The sequence below is a fragment of the Nannobrachium achirus genome (genome assembly GCF_963921795.1).
Source record: "Nannobrachium achirus genome assembly, chromosome: 7".
In the NCBI taxonomy this organism is placed as follows: Eukaryota; Metazoa; Chordata; class Actinopteri; order Myctophiformes; family Myctophidae; genus Nannobrachium; species Nannobrachium achirus.
This window is the reverse complement of record NC_137816.1, coordinates 46,627,584-46,640,013: the sequence shown is the minus strand read 5'-3', so window position 1 is coordinate 46,640,013 and position 12,430 is coordinate 46,627,584. Positions and strand designations below refer to the sequence as shown.

The 12,430-nt window shown below is 41.3% G+C and overlaps 1 protein-coding gene across 1 annotated transcript in view; it reads left to right on the top strand.

Annotated features, from left to right (window-relative positions):
• Window positions 1–2,672: 2,672 nt before the first annotated feature.
• map2k5 (mitogen-activated protein kinase kinase 5) overlaps window positions 2,673–12,430 on the top strand; it is a 92,010-nt gene continuing 82,252 nt past the window's right edge. The window contains exons 1-3 of the mRNA XM_080730793.1: window positions 2,673–2,830; window positions 3,510–3,558; window positions 4,427–4,494. Coding sequence (XP_080586919.1) covers window positions 2,699–2,830; window positions 3,510–3,558; window positions 4,427–4,494 — 249 coding nt within the window. The 5' untranslated portion in view covers window positions 2,673–2,698. The remainder of the gene's footprint in view (window positions 2,831–3,509; window positions 3,559–4,426; window positions 4,495–12,430) is intronic.

Below are 12,430 nucleotides of genomic sequence, written 5' to 3'. Positions count from 1 at the left end.
CAAGCAAGGTTAAAAGGAAAGTAGGCGACAGTTATTCTTTTTATGTGGCAATCACTTTGCTATAAAATAAAAAAATCTTTTTTCTTTCTTTTTACAATTTCGTTGCCGTTTTCTTTCAGATTTCTTTGGCTATTCTGCAATGTGCGGATTATCCAACATGAAGATGTCTCTGTGGTGAACAGTGATTGACCAGAATCTTAAATGTATCTATTAAAATGAAATTGGCCATTGATTTTTTTAAATACGCGAAGGAATTCTGATGGTCATTCATTACAGTAAATTGGAGACAAATCCAGCCACTAATATGATGAAAAAAGAAAAAAAAAAACACAAACACGCACGCACGCACACACACACACACACACACACGCACACACACGCGCACACGCACACGCACACACACACACACACACACACACACACGCGCACACACACACGTCAGAGGTTTTTTATATAGAAGTATATAAAGGTACAGCAACAAAACATGTATTCTCAGTATGAATTACTTACATCATCTCAGCTCAATGAAGGTAATGCACAAAATGTGTGCTGTCTGATCACAATATTACAGGGCCACCTGATACTGAGGCCAATATTTTTTATTTTTTACATTATTCTTAAATAATAAACAGCTTCTTACTTGTACAAATACAGACATTATACATAATAAGGGAAACATAATAAAATCTGCGAAGTAAATCGTGTGTGTGTGTAAATCCATTGCAAGCATTTGTTTTGCACGAAAAACATTCTGTGGGCTACAAATGGCCCCCACAAAACGGTGAAAAGTGATGACTCATCACTAAACCAACGGATTGCAATGGATTCAGCATCATGAAAAACCCCTAGTTTGACCCCTCACATGCTACTTAAAGCAGATTTATTTTTTTGTATTTTTTTCCTGTATAGTAAAGTTAATGGAACATAAACACAAATCAGTTTTTTTATGAAGTTTCCCCCGGGAGTTGAATTTCAACCTTACATATTATTACACACCTTTAGAAACACATTGGTGAAGACATTTCTTGGTAACGATTTACTTTGCAGATTGGTCAAATATCTTATAAAATCCCCTTGTTAACAGTAAAAACTGTGAAAAGGTTCAATTCAATTCAACAGGCTCTATTGGCATGACATTTGACGACAACAACAAAATAATTAAAATAACTAGACGCTCTTCGGGCGGCCGAGCGTCTAGGTCGGAGCCTGGCATGCTCGGAAATGATGTAAATAGGGAATGAATGCCCCACCTTTAATGCAAACACCATTATACCTGTTTTCATTGGACCCGTTTTGACCATCTGTGTGCATTTATGCCCATATATGGAGATCATTATGACATGTATAAATGGGCGTATCCCTATATGGGACAGACCGACTTGCGCACATCGGGAAGGACTTCAGGGAGTGCGATGCGATGCCTGTCACCAAGCCATTGGGATATGCGATTGTCCAGAACCGCTGATCCAACCGATATGAGACATAACCATAAACTAACCCGATACACCCGGCATATATGGAGATCTGGTTATCACAGATCTGACATATGGTCATGTGCATAATGGGATTGACCAACTTCAAACTCGGCATACACATCGGCAAGGACTCTAGGGAGAGTTTTCATAAAATGTTGCCCTGAAACTAAAAACAGTTTGTTCCAAATAATACTTCAAAGCTTGGGCCGATGCATAGACCGGTACTCAACTTTTAGAGACGAATTTATTTCGGTTTGGTTCGGGGAGTCACAAAATCTTGGCATCACCGAACAGCCGAATTAATGGCGGTACCCGAACCTTTGAATGACGTCATATTGTAGTTTAGAAATAAATGTTGCTCTAAAAGTGGAGTAGGCCTATCATGCATTTGAAGTATTTTTTTCTTTCTTTTATATTTCCTCTTCCAATAACCTTTATTTTGAAGGATCCCAACCGGATGTTGATTCGGAAACGCTGTCATAATAGTTTTTTTTTTTTTTTTTTTTAAAGATTTGTTTTTTGGCTTTTTTTATGCCTTTATTGACAGTTCTCTCCCTAGCCATGCGAAACATGACGTTCGTATCTCACAATCGTCATGGATCCACCTCAATCCAGTATTGAGCAGGTTAGCTAATTTACCTCTTAAATCTACACAAACTTTCAGATTCCAAAAATAATGTGCTTACTGAAGGCTCCCGGATGTCCCCATATGGTACGCTTAGGCAGAGTTATCCGTATCTTCCGTATTCTTTAATAAGAAGCATTTTAATCCGATTGGTCGCCATTTTCCAAAAAGAAAGTTTTAATGTATTAGAGTGCAGTACACCTCCCAACCGATGGCCGCCGATCAGATTAAAATGCTTCTTATTAAACAATACGGATTACGGAAGATACGGGTAATTATGCTTTAGCGTACCATATATTGTGACACCCGTGAGTCTTCAGTAAGCACTTTATTTTTTAAATGTTATCGTTTTTGTAGACGTACGTGGCTCATTGGCTCAACTGCTCAACACCAGGTTGAGGTGGATCCATGGTATGACAGTTATGTATGTTTCAGGGCTAACCTCTCTCCATCTCCCCGTGTGTTTCTGTCACTATACTCACACAGCATGCTAGCTGCTAGCTGGCTGTCGCTAGCAAACCTCCACAGGAAATTAGCAGCTCGCTAGCCTGGATAGCTTCAGCCCAGTTGTGAGTATGACTCTCTCTATCTGTCTGTTATGCTTTTACTTGTTTTAAATAATCTCTGCGACATGGACACCGAGGGAGTAGTGATCCGCATCAGAACCCCCACTGGGGACATGGACTCATCTGTGGACTGTCCATCCATGTTGAGCTTCAACGACTTGTTGGTAAGTTACAAAACGCTAAACGAATTAGCATAACAGTCTCTCCTTGTTGTCACTTAACTTTATACCAGTGATATAGCTAAACACAGCAACTACGTATAGTGGTCCAGAGGTCTTCAATGTTTTCAGGCCAAGGACCCCCTAGCTGGGAGGGTGATCAGATGAAGCAGGGACCCCCAATTCATATTGTATACAAACAATTGTGATGCTTATAACTTTTTCATGGATTCCAAACCGAAACCATTGATAAGCTTCATATACTTGTTTGACAGCCCTGTCATTTGATCAGTGTATGTTGGATTCATGTTAATTTCAGACACAACCACTTAAACCATCAATACTTACTAGTAAACTTGACCCTTCACCTGTTTGCCCGAGGTCTACAAGCTGTCATATAAGCTCACAAGGTATTGTCAGCTTGTTGACCTGCTATTTTTGTTGGTTAATGTTCTCTTTAACTTCCCCCCCCTGTAACTCTGAGGACCCCCTAGGGGTCCCTGACCCCCCCAGTTGAAGACCCCTGGTTTAGTCCAATAGTTAGCACACCTGTAATGATTTGTAAAACTATTACATTTTTTGGTTTATTTTTAACATATATTCTTGTCCAATCTTTGTAGTGTGATAATGTAATTTGCTAATGTTAGCTACGTGGAGTAAAATGTACCTTTCAAACCATTTTCAGGGTGCAATCAGAGATGTCATGCCCGAAGCCACTATCACTGCTTTTGAATGTAAGTTGCAGACAGTCATAAATCTATACAAACTCTGATTAAAAAAAATCTCTTGAGCCGCTCCATTAAACTAAAATTTTAATCCGTTAAACTTAATGAAATGTTCCAGATTAGACTATATAAACATGGTACCATATAAAACAGTTACAGACCATGTTACATTGCTATGTACTTGTAATGCTTGCTTGTCAATGCTAATGTCTCATGACATATTCTGATTCTCATTTTGGAAGGCAGAAGCAACAGATACTACATGAGACCCTCAACTGTGCGAGCGAGCAATATGACTTAGATCAAGCTCAGCATTTGAAGATGTTTTTCTCCATCAATTAACTGTCTTGATGTTAGATTGTCTTTGATTGTTTTTGTAAAAATAAAACCTGTATTCTGTGTTTCCCAGCAAATTATGCATTGTGCTTGATGAGATATATCTATACAAGAATGATAATATATCGTCATTGTCGGGTGGAAACCAAAAAAAGTTTGTTTTGTATTTATCATTTTTAAAATGATTTAAACTAGTGAAAACAGCCGATCGTGCGAGGCGTTGTGTGCTTGTAGATCAGCTGTTTTCACTACTTTTGTGCGAAGGCCTTGTGTGATGAAGCAGGGCTTTACTTTGAGAAAGAATTTACACATTTGAAACTTGGAGATACTTTTTTTGCCCCGACAGTATGGGTTATTATTACTCTCAGAACTATATTTCATTTGTCACGATAGAAAGGCATGTTCTGCTATACAGTGTTGGCTGTTATATACTGGACATTATTACCATGTTGTTCCTTGTGTTGTCAATTTGCTATACAACACTAATTAGTTGATAATAATGCACAATCTGATCTCTGTTTTTTCTCTCTGTTTATTTTAGATGAAGATGAGGTGGGGGATAGGATCACTGTAAGAAGCGATGAAGAACTCAAAGCCATGTTGTCATATGTGAGTTTACATTCCTTACATCTTCAGTAGAACACTTGGGAGTTATGTTCCATATGCCATAATTCTGGTCAGCACCGAATCTCTGAGTCAGCAAATATCTTACATTACGTCTCTCATGGTTGGATACAGTTTCACTCTTGAAAAAGTGTAATGGTGTCGGAGAAGGTTTGCCATTGGCTGACTTAAAAACATTTTCCATTTAAAATGGAAAATGTTGCCGCTCTTCGAAACCCATCTTTTTGGTTCTGGCATTCAGTGTAGAATAGCTCCTCTTCAAAAGTGTGAATGTGTCAGTGAGGCCCAGGCTGTAATCTCTTCCACACATTGCACAGATTTTTCCCCTACTTGCTTTTTAAGCCATTTTCTGCTAACTACCGTAACTGTAGCTTTCTTGCTAGGTGCTAGTGAGAAGAGTTGATTTGTCCTTGTCCCTATGTGTCGGAGTGATGAATTAGCAAGCACGTAATTGCCCTTTATATCGGTCCTTTCTTTTTGCCTGCCTGGCAATTTGCCAGGCTGTTAACATAAGGGAAAACCCCCGCAAAATCAAGCAGTAGGAGCGAGATCATTTAGCGACCTACAACTGGGTTGCAACCTGGTCGGTAGTTTTCACCGACTGGGTCGCTAAATCCACCGACTGGGTTGCTAAATCTACCGACTGCAGCAAGTTCGGTTGCTTTAATCACAGAAAACCAGTGAAATTGTGCAGGGTCTTTGGAAGCAGCTGCATCAAGACGGATGCATTAGCATAAGGGTGCTGTACTCTTGCGCACTGAGCGGCACCAACAGAGCTTTTAAGGTGTTCAGTGTCATGGGCCCTTTGACAGATATGCTGCCTTTGGATGAGAGTGAAAAACATACCTTGGTAATCATAACAAATGGTGTTGTTTGCAATGCTAACTTGTGTTTATTGCAAGTAGGGATGAGCGTGCTGCTGTGTCATCCCAAAGCCTATACCACTAGTCCAGGGGTCCTCCAACGTTTTCAGGCCAAGGACCCCTTAGTTGAGAGAGAGATAAAGCAGGGACCCCCACAACCATATCATAGATACCATTTAGTTTCATTGTTTGAGAGCACGATCATCAGTATATTTTTGATTCATGTCAATTTGTGTTTTCAGATATTTAACCACTTGAACCGTCAATACTTAATACACTTGACCATTCACTATACTTAGTCTGCTCTTTTCCCCCTCCAAAGCTCTTTGCCAAAAATAGCCGATCTACAAGCTCACAACGCCTCGCAGCACGAGGCGTTGTGAGCTTGTAGTAGATCTGCTTTTTTTCGCTAAAGTTCTCAGAATATGGACACTAGGGTTCAAGTGGTTAATATAAAAAAGGGGGAAAAAACTTACTTTTATTTAGGGAGGAGATATATAGGAGTGTCTGTCACTAGAGAAGGTGAAATCTCAGAGACAAATTATGTCAAAGCATACAGTTTACAGTTTACAGTTTAGGCATTTAGCAGACGCTTTTAATCCAAAGCGACTTACAATAAGCAGATAAGAAAACATCACAAGATAATATGTCAGTACATCAACAGCAATATAACAAGTGCAAATGGATATCTATCTAGAAAAAACACAATATAATCAAAGTTCTAAAAAAAACCTAAAAACAAATGCTAACTATCTTCATGTATGGTCATTGATTTTCTGTAGTGCTAAGGGTTTAGGTGGAGTCTGAAGAGGTGAGTCTTCAGTCCACGGCGAAAGCTAGCGAGTGAGTCCGTTGTTCTAAGTGCGACAGGGAGTTTATTCCACAACTTGGGAGCCAGGAGGGCAAACTGTCTCGGACGAGTGGATTTTTGCCCTGGAGTTTTTAGCAAGGGTTCTGTCAGCCTCCCTGATCTAAGTGAACGGGTGGGGGTGTAGGCATTGATCAGGTCTTGGAGGTATGGAGGAGCCATACCTTTGGCTGCTTTGAAGGTCAGCATCAGTGTTTTGTATTCAGTGCGGGCCGCAACCGGGAGCCAGTGGAGGCTGCGGAGAAGGGGAGAGACATGTCAAGGTTTGATCACTGTTCCAGAATTATTTACAGCGTATTGTTCCAACATTCAGAACTAGGAGGTGGAGCATACTCAGAGCTAGTTTTAAAAAGTTTCATCCTCTGAGAACTTTGTTCGTCTTCTCGGCACTCAGGATTTTAGATAGGATAATCGTTAAGATTGAGCAAACTGGCAATGTTGTCAATGTTGTCTCTGTCTCTGGACAGTACTGTTTAACAACAGTTTAGTTTGTGGGATATATATGTATGCAAACAGTGTGTGGGAGGAATATGAACAAAAGAGATAACAAGTACCTGCATACACTAAAAGAGTGTTGATCAGTGGATAATGGATATTGCTATTTTCTTCATGAGGTAGGGTTGTATAATTCTCTTCTTAAATATAAATTGAACTACTCCCACCTAAGCCCATAATTCTATTAGACAAATTTGCTTGATAATTTGAACAAATAATATACATTTTTAAACAAATTAATTTGACATCTTCCAATTCTGTCCAATCTGTTCCATGTTTACATTGTTGTTCTATTCACTAAAATGAGTAGGCCTACTGTTCAAGTAATGTCTTCATTCCTTCAAATCACAAGGCTAGCCTAGAACTATTGATCAAGTAATGCATTTTGTAATAATGTGTAACAACTAGGCCAGGCCGCGAGGCGTTGAGAGCTTGTAGATCTGCCATTTTAGGCTAATGTTCTCCTCAGAATAGGGATGTGAGGGTTCAAGTTGTTAATTTAAAAGAATGATCCTATCACCAAGATTTGGTGGCCCCCCGGTAGTAACTCTGAGGACCCCCTAGGGGTCCCGGACCCCCTGTTGAAGACTCCTGAGCTAGCGTCTCGTCTCCAGCCTGAGCAAATTATGACCACTGCTTCTAAACTCCTGAAAATGCCCTGGTGTATTCTTTCATGTGGTAATGTGGCTTTTACAGTAGGCTTCACTTTTAGAAATGCATGGATGAATGGTGACATGCTCTATGCCTCTTGCTTCGGGATCACTTTTTAGTCCTTCCACACACTGTCCACAATCCACCTCTCCCTCCCTGGGAGCTCTGTTTTCACTACTCCTCTATACTTACTGTTCACACGCCACAGACATTAACCCAGTAAGAACGCATCTACGTGTCACCTAACCACTTTAACCATTCTTTTTTTAAACTTTGGCTCTTCAAAAATAGCAGATATACAAGCTCACGCGAGCTTGTAGATATGCTATTTTTGAAATCTTGCAAATCTTTGAATATATATTCTTTCAAAGCGAACATTTTATATTCTTTCAAAGTGAACATTTTTAACTCAAATCTTTGCTTCTGGGGGGTCCCTGGAGATGGGGGTCTGCGGTCAAATACATATAATTCTAGGGGTCCTTTACAAAGTTTGAGAATAGAAACATGCATTTTTCAAAAATGATTGAAGGATTAAGAAGACATTTATAGAATCGGGTCAAAAGTATTCAAAGACTCACACACGTTTTCACGTTTTTTCAAAAATAGCAGATCTACAAGCTCGCAGCGCTTGTATGTCTGCTATTTTTCAATAGCTAAAGCATAAAACAATGGTTAACGCGCTTCAAGTCTAAACACGATACGGATGCGTTCCCGATCTTAATGCGTTAAGAGTAATGACTTGTAAATGGGTTTCTCTACGAGGTACAGTGAAAGCTAAATGAACTGTCAATTTTTATTATTTATTATTCAGTACTTAAAGTTTTGCCTCATTAAAGAGCAGGCCCCCCCGGGGCAGAGGAATTGTTCAAAATCTACTTTCATCTGTGGATGTCTTTTACCCCCCGTCAGCTCACAATGATGCCACTGGAGCCACAGGCTCAATTTGCTCCCCTTGTTTTGTTTTATTTTTGTCCATCTTTGTCATGCATGTCTCTTCTGGATGCTTTTTAATCATTAAGTAGTGCAAGGTGGCGGGCAGATCGAGCCGAGAGAGACTTGGCAGCTGTTGGCATGAGCATGACGAGCTGCAGTGAAACGGCGACGATGAAATATGTTGACCTCTGCTTAGCAGTGGTGTAAAGTAGCTAATCTAAGTACTGTACTTACTGTACTGTTTTGAGGTATTTGTACTTTACTTGAGTGTTTCCAATTTCCAGCACTTTTACTTCTACTCCACTACATCTCGGATCCAAACATTGTACTTTTTCTCCACTACATTTATATGAAAACTTTAGTTACTTTGTAGATTTTGATTATTATTACAAAACACGGTAGTAACCACTTCAGCCTTATAAATATTTTGGCCGATCTACAAGCTCAAAATGCGTCGAGATGCGAAGCATTGTGAGCATTTAGATCTGCTATTTTTAGAAGATTTTTATACATTTGATCTGACTAATATCTACGTAGTGATAATAGTTACTATTACCAGTGGAGAAGAGTTCCAGATCCAGACCCATCTTATATTTAGTCGACTAAAACTAAACATTTCAGATCATTTCTTTATGACTATCAAAATGTGTTCAGCGTCATTTGTCAAAATCAACAATGCTGTCTTCACATTGGATGAATTAGACTAGAGAACCTTTTGCAATTTCCAAATGATGCAGAATTGTTATTTGGAGAATTGGGACATTCCCCTCCTGTCTTGAAACCTATAAAACCTACAGATTTGGACACGGGTGATTTCTGATATGATACATAATGAGTGTAATTACAACAATACCCTGCCCCCACCAGTACAGTGATAGGTTGATAAGAAACTATGTGTTTTCCCTTGTAAAGAAAGGACAGCCAGATGCAACCATGTAATTAGTATCAGCCACTCTGTCGGTGTGTCGTCCAGAATTTCCAAGTGCAAACCGAGAGCAGCTCACAGCTTATCAAGGATTACGTGCTTGTTCGTCTGAACAAAGACAGACAGGTCTCTTTGCACCAAATACAGGGATCATCGCCATGCTGGCTTATGGTGGACATTTCTGTAAAAATGTACATTTTGCCACAGACATATAGAATTAGCAGACAATAATTGTTTACTATGAGAAATGTCACAGCTTGTTCGCATCCGTGTAGACGTGTACACATTCTTACGGCCTATGGGTTTGCCGCTCTGACTTAATGCACTGATGTCACTGTGATGTCAGGGGAACCACTCTACCAGAATGGGTTTGCCGCTCTGACATCACGCTCTGGCTTCACTGTGATGTCAGAACCCCTTTTATGCCCATATGTGGAGATCCCTGATGTCATCAATATTAATAATGCCCTGTTAGAGAGATCCCTGCGATGCCAGGGGGAACAAATCCCTTTTATGCCCATATATGGAGATATGGAGATCCCCCTGATGCCAGGGGAACAAATCCCTTTTATGATCCCTGATGTCCACAAACCCTGATGTCCACATCACTGTGGCGCGACCTCGCCCTTTAGGTCGCTTCTCGCCCTGAGGCATCTTACTAGTTGCGACCAGGTCCCTGGGGGACCCCCAGATGTAAAAAATGACCAAATGTGCAAGAATGACCAAATGACCACCCCAACGGGGCTGCTCACGGGGAATTCCCGGGGACCACCGACTCCTGGTGCTCCAGAACGGATGCAAAAGTGGTGGCGCCCCCAGTGGAGGACCCCCTGCCACTGCAGCGCACATAAAATGCCGTAACTCGGGCTAGGAGCGACCGGGAGAGCCGGGGCCGGTACCTATTCGTCCGCCTCGGCGGCGCGGAGACCCCACCCCTCATTTCTCACATGTCCCTCTTCTAGCGCCACCATGTGGCGGATTCTTGCAAAACACATTTTTGGACACTGCTCCTACAATTTTTGCCCTAAAATCACTCAAATCGGTACACAGTATGTCTACACTCATGTCATCAACACACATTTTGCCCTAAAATCACGCTGCGACCTGACGGTCGCTTATCTCCCGATTAGGGAGTCTTACTGGTATTACCACAAACACAAAGAGCTAACACTGCATGACCGTAACGGGTCTATAACTCTGGGAGTGGATAAATGGGAGTGTATAAATGGACCATTCTGTCTGAGTTATGTGGGTCTTTGCAAATAAAACGTTTGAGAACCCTAGTAGACTCTTAACATATTGGCCGCCATTTTAACATTGACTGTATGGCTCTCCTGCCATTTTGTTTAATAAAAAAATTTATATATTTTTTTTATATTGACATTTTTCCTAAATTCTGTGTTTTTTCGACAATGTCATACAGTACCTGAAATGAAAGAGGACAACCTCTAGTCTCACCAAAAAATAAAAATAAAAAAATAAAAAGCTTTTTTTTTCTATAGTTGCAGCCATCTCAAAATAGCCATTTTTGACCAAAATCCAGCTATAATTGAAAAAACTGGAGATATTGACCTTTTTGTGATCGATCGCTTTTCAAGTGGATAATTCAGTTAATATTTGTATTTATGGAGTCAGGCACTTATCAGATAAGTGTACTAGTGTAATAAGTGTAATTGTGTAATAGGGCAATAACTGGAATAGTGTAATAGGGCTGTAATAGGTCACCTCTTGCCCTTAGGGCGTCATACTGACTTCACACAAATAGAAATAAGCTTTTTACCTTTTATTCAACATTCAAGTGTTTTATTTTGCACAGATCACATTTTGACACACACACACACACACACACACACACACACACACACACACACACACACTTATAACTTTATATAAGGCAAGGCCTATGTGTATAACTGTAAATATGTTCCCCATATTCAACTGTTTTTATTTATTTGTGGCACTTGCTTTGGCGATGTAAACGTAGCCTATGTTTTCTCATGCTAATAACGTTCCTTTGAATTGAATCGCTCTCATGCTCTGTTGATGTGCGCAAACTGCTGGCTGGCCTCAGTGGCAATGGCGTCAGTTCAGAAAAAGGTAAGGTATGGCAACATGACTAGACACCAGTCATGTTGCCATACCTTAGCAACAGGCACGATGAAAAGTACATTTTTATTATTTCCCCCTGTAGCCAAGGTATGGCAGCTGCATACCCCTGCCATACCCAATTGACGCCCCTACTCAGTGGCCTGGTAGAGGATAGGAATCAAGTTACTCTGCTTGTTGCATCCGGCCTGGGTCTATACCGGATGCGGAAACGTTTCTTGCATGCATGTGAGTGTTACATAACCGGACACAGTAGGCGGGCTTTAGAACGGAACAGACTGCAGCGATCACACACGCCCAGTGGAGATATATTACTCCAGGCGCGTTTCCTTCCTTCAGGCTGCAAGCACTTGCGCCGTTGTGCGGCGCGCCTCAAACACGCGCACATGCGCGATTGCGCGTGCACGCACGCAGCAGCATCAGCCAAGTGAGAAGGAAGAAAAGTAGTTTAGGCTTGGATGTAAACAACAACAGTAAACTTACTGACAATGACGATCGCCGTGTTTGCGTTTCTTCCTCGTTGGATTCCACTCGTCGCGACGCGTTGTAGATCTGCTATTTTCACTCCTTTTTTTGGAGCGGTGAAAGCGCTCCCAATAGACAGGTATGTCCGTGGGTATGTGGCTGGGTGGCTGGCTGGGTGGCTGGCTGGGTGGCTGGCTGGCCGTGTCCGTAGCCTGGCAATACCTTGAGTGGCCACACACAACACACTAGTTAAAGGAGGGGCGCTGTTTTGTGCAGGCCAGGCACAGGCACACTCACCACTCACTCACAGGCACAGTTTACAGTTTACAGTTTAGGCATTTAGCAAGCTGCTCAGATTCACCGCTCCACTTCGAACCGAGGTTTGATTTTTTGTTACACCGCTGGGAGTTTGGACGCGACCCTTTCGTGAAAACTGGAATATAATACACCTAGAACTCCTCCTCCCACCAGGCTCCATGGATGCGAGGCGTTGTGTGCTTGCAGATCTGCTATTTTCACCAGTTTTGTTACATACCGATGGAAGTTATATAGACGCGACACGTTGCTTTTCTTCAGACAATGGTCGCCTGATTGAGGACTCCGCCGGGGGGGGGA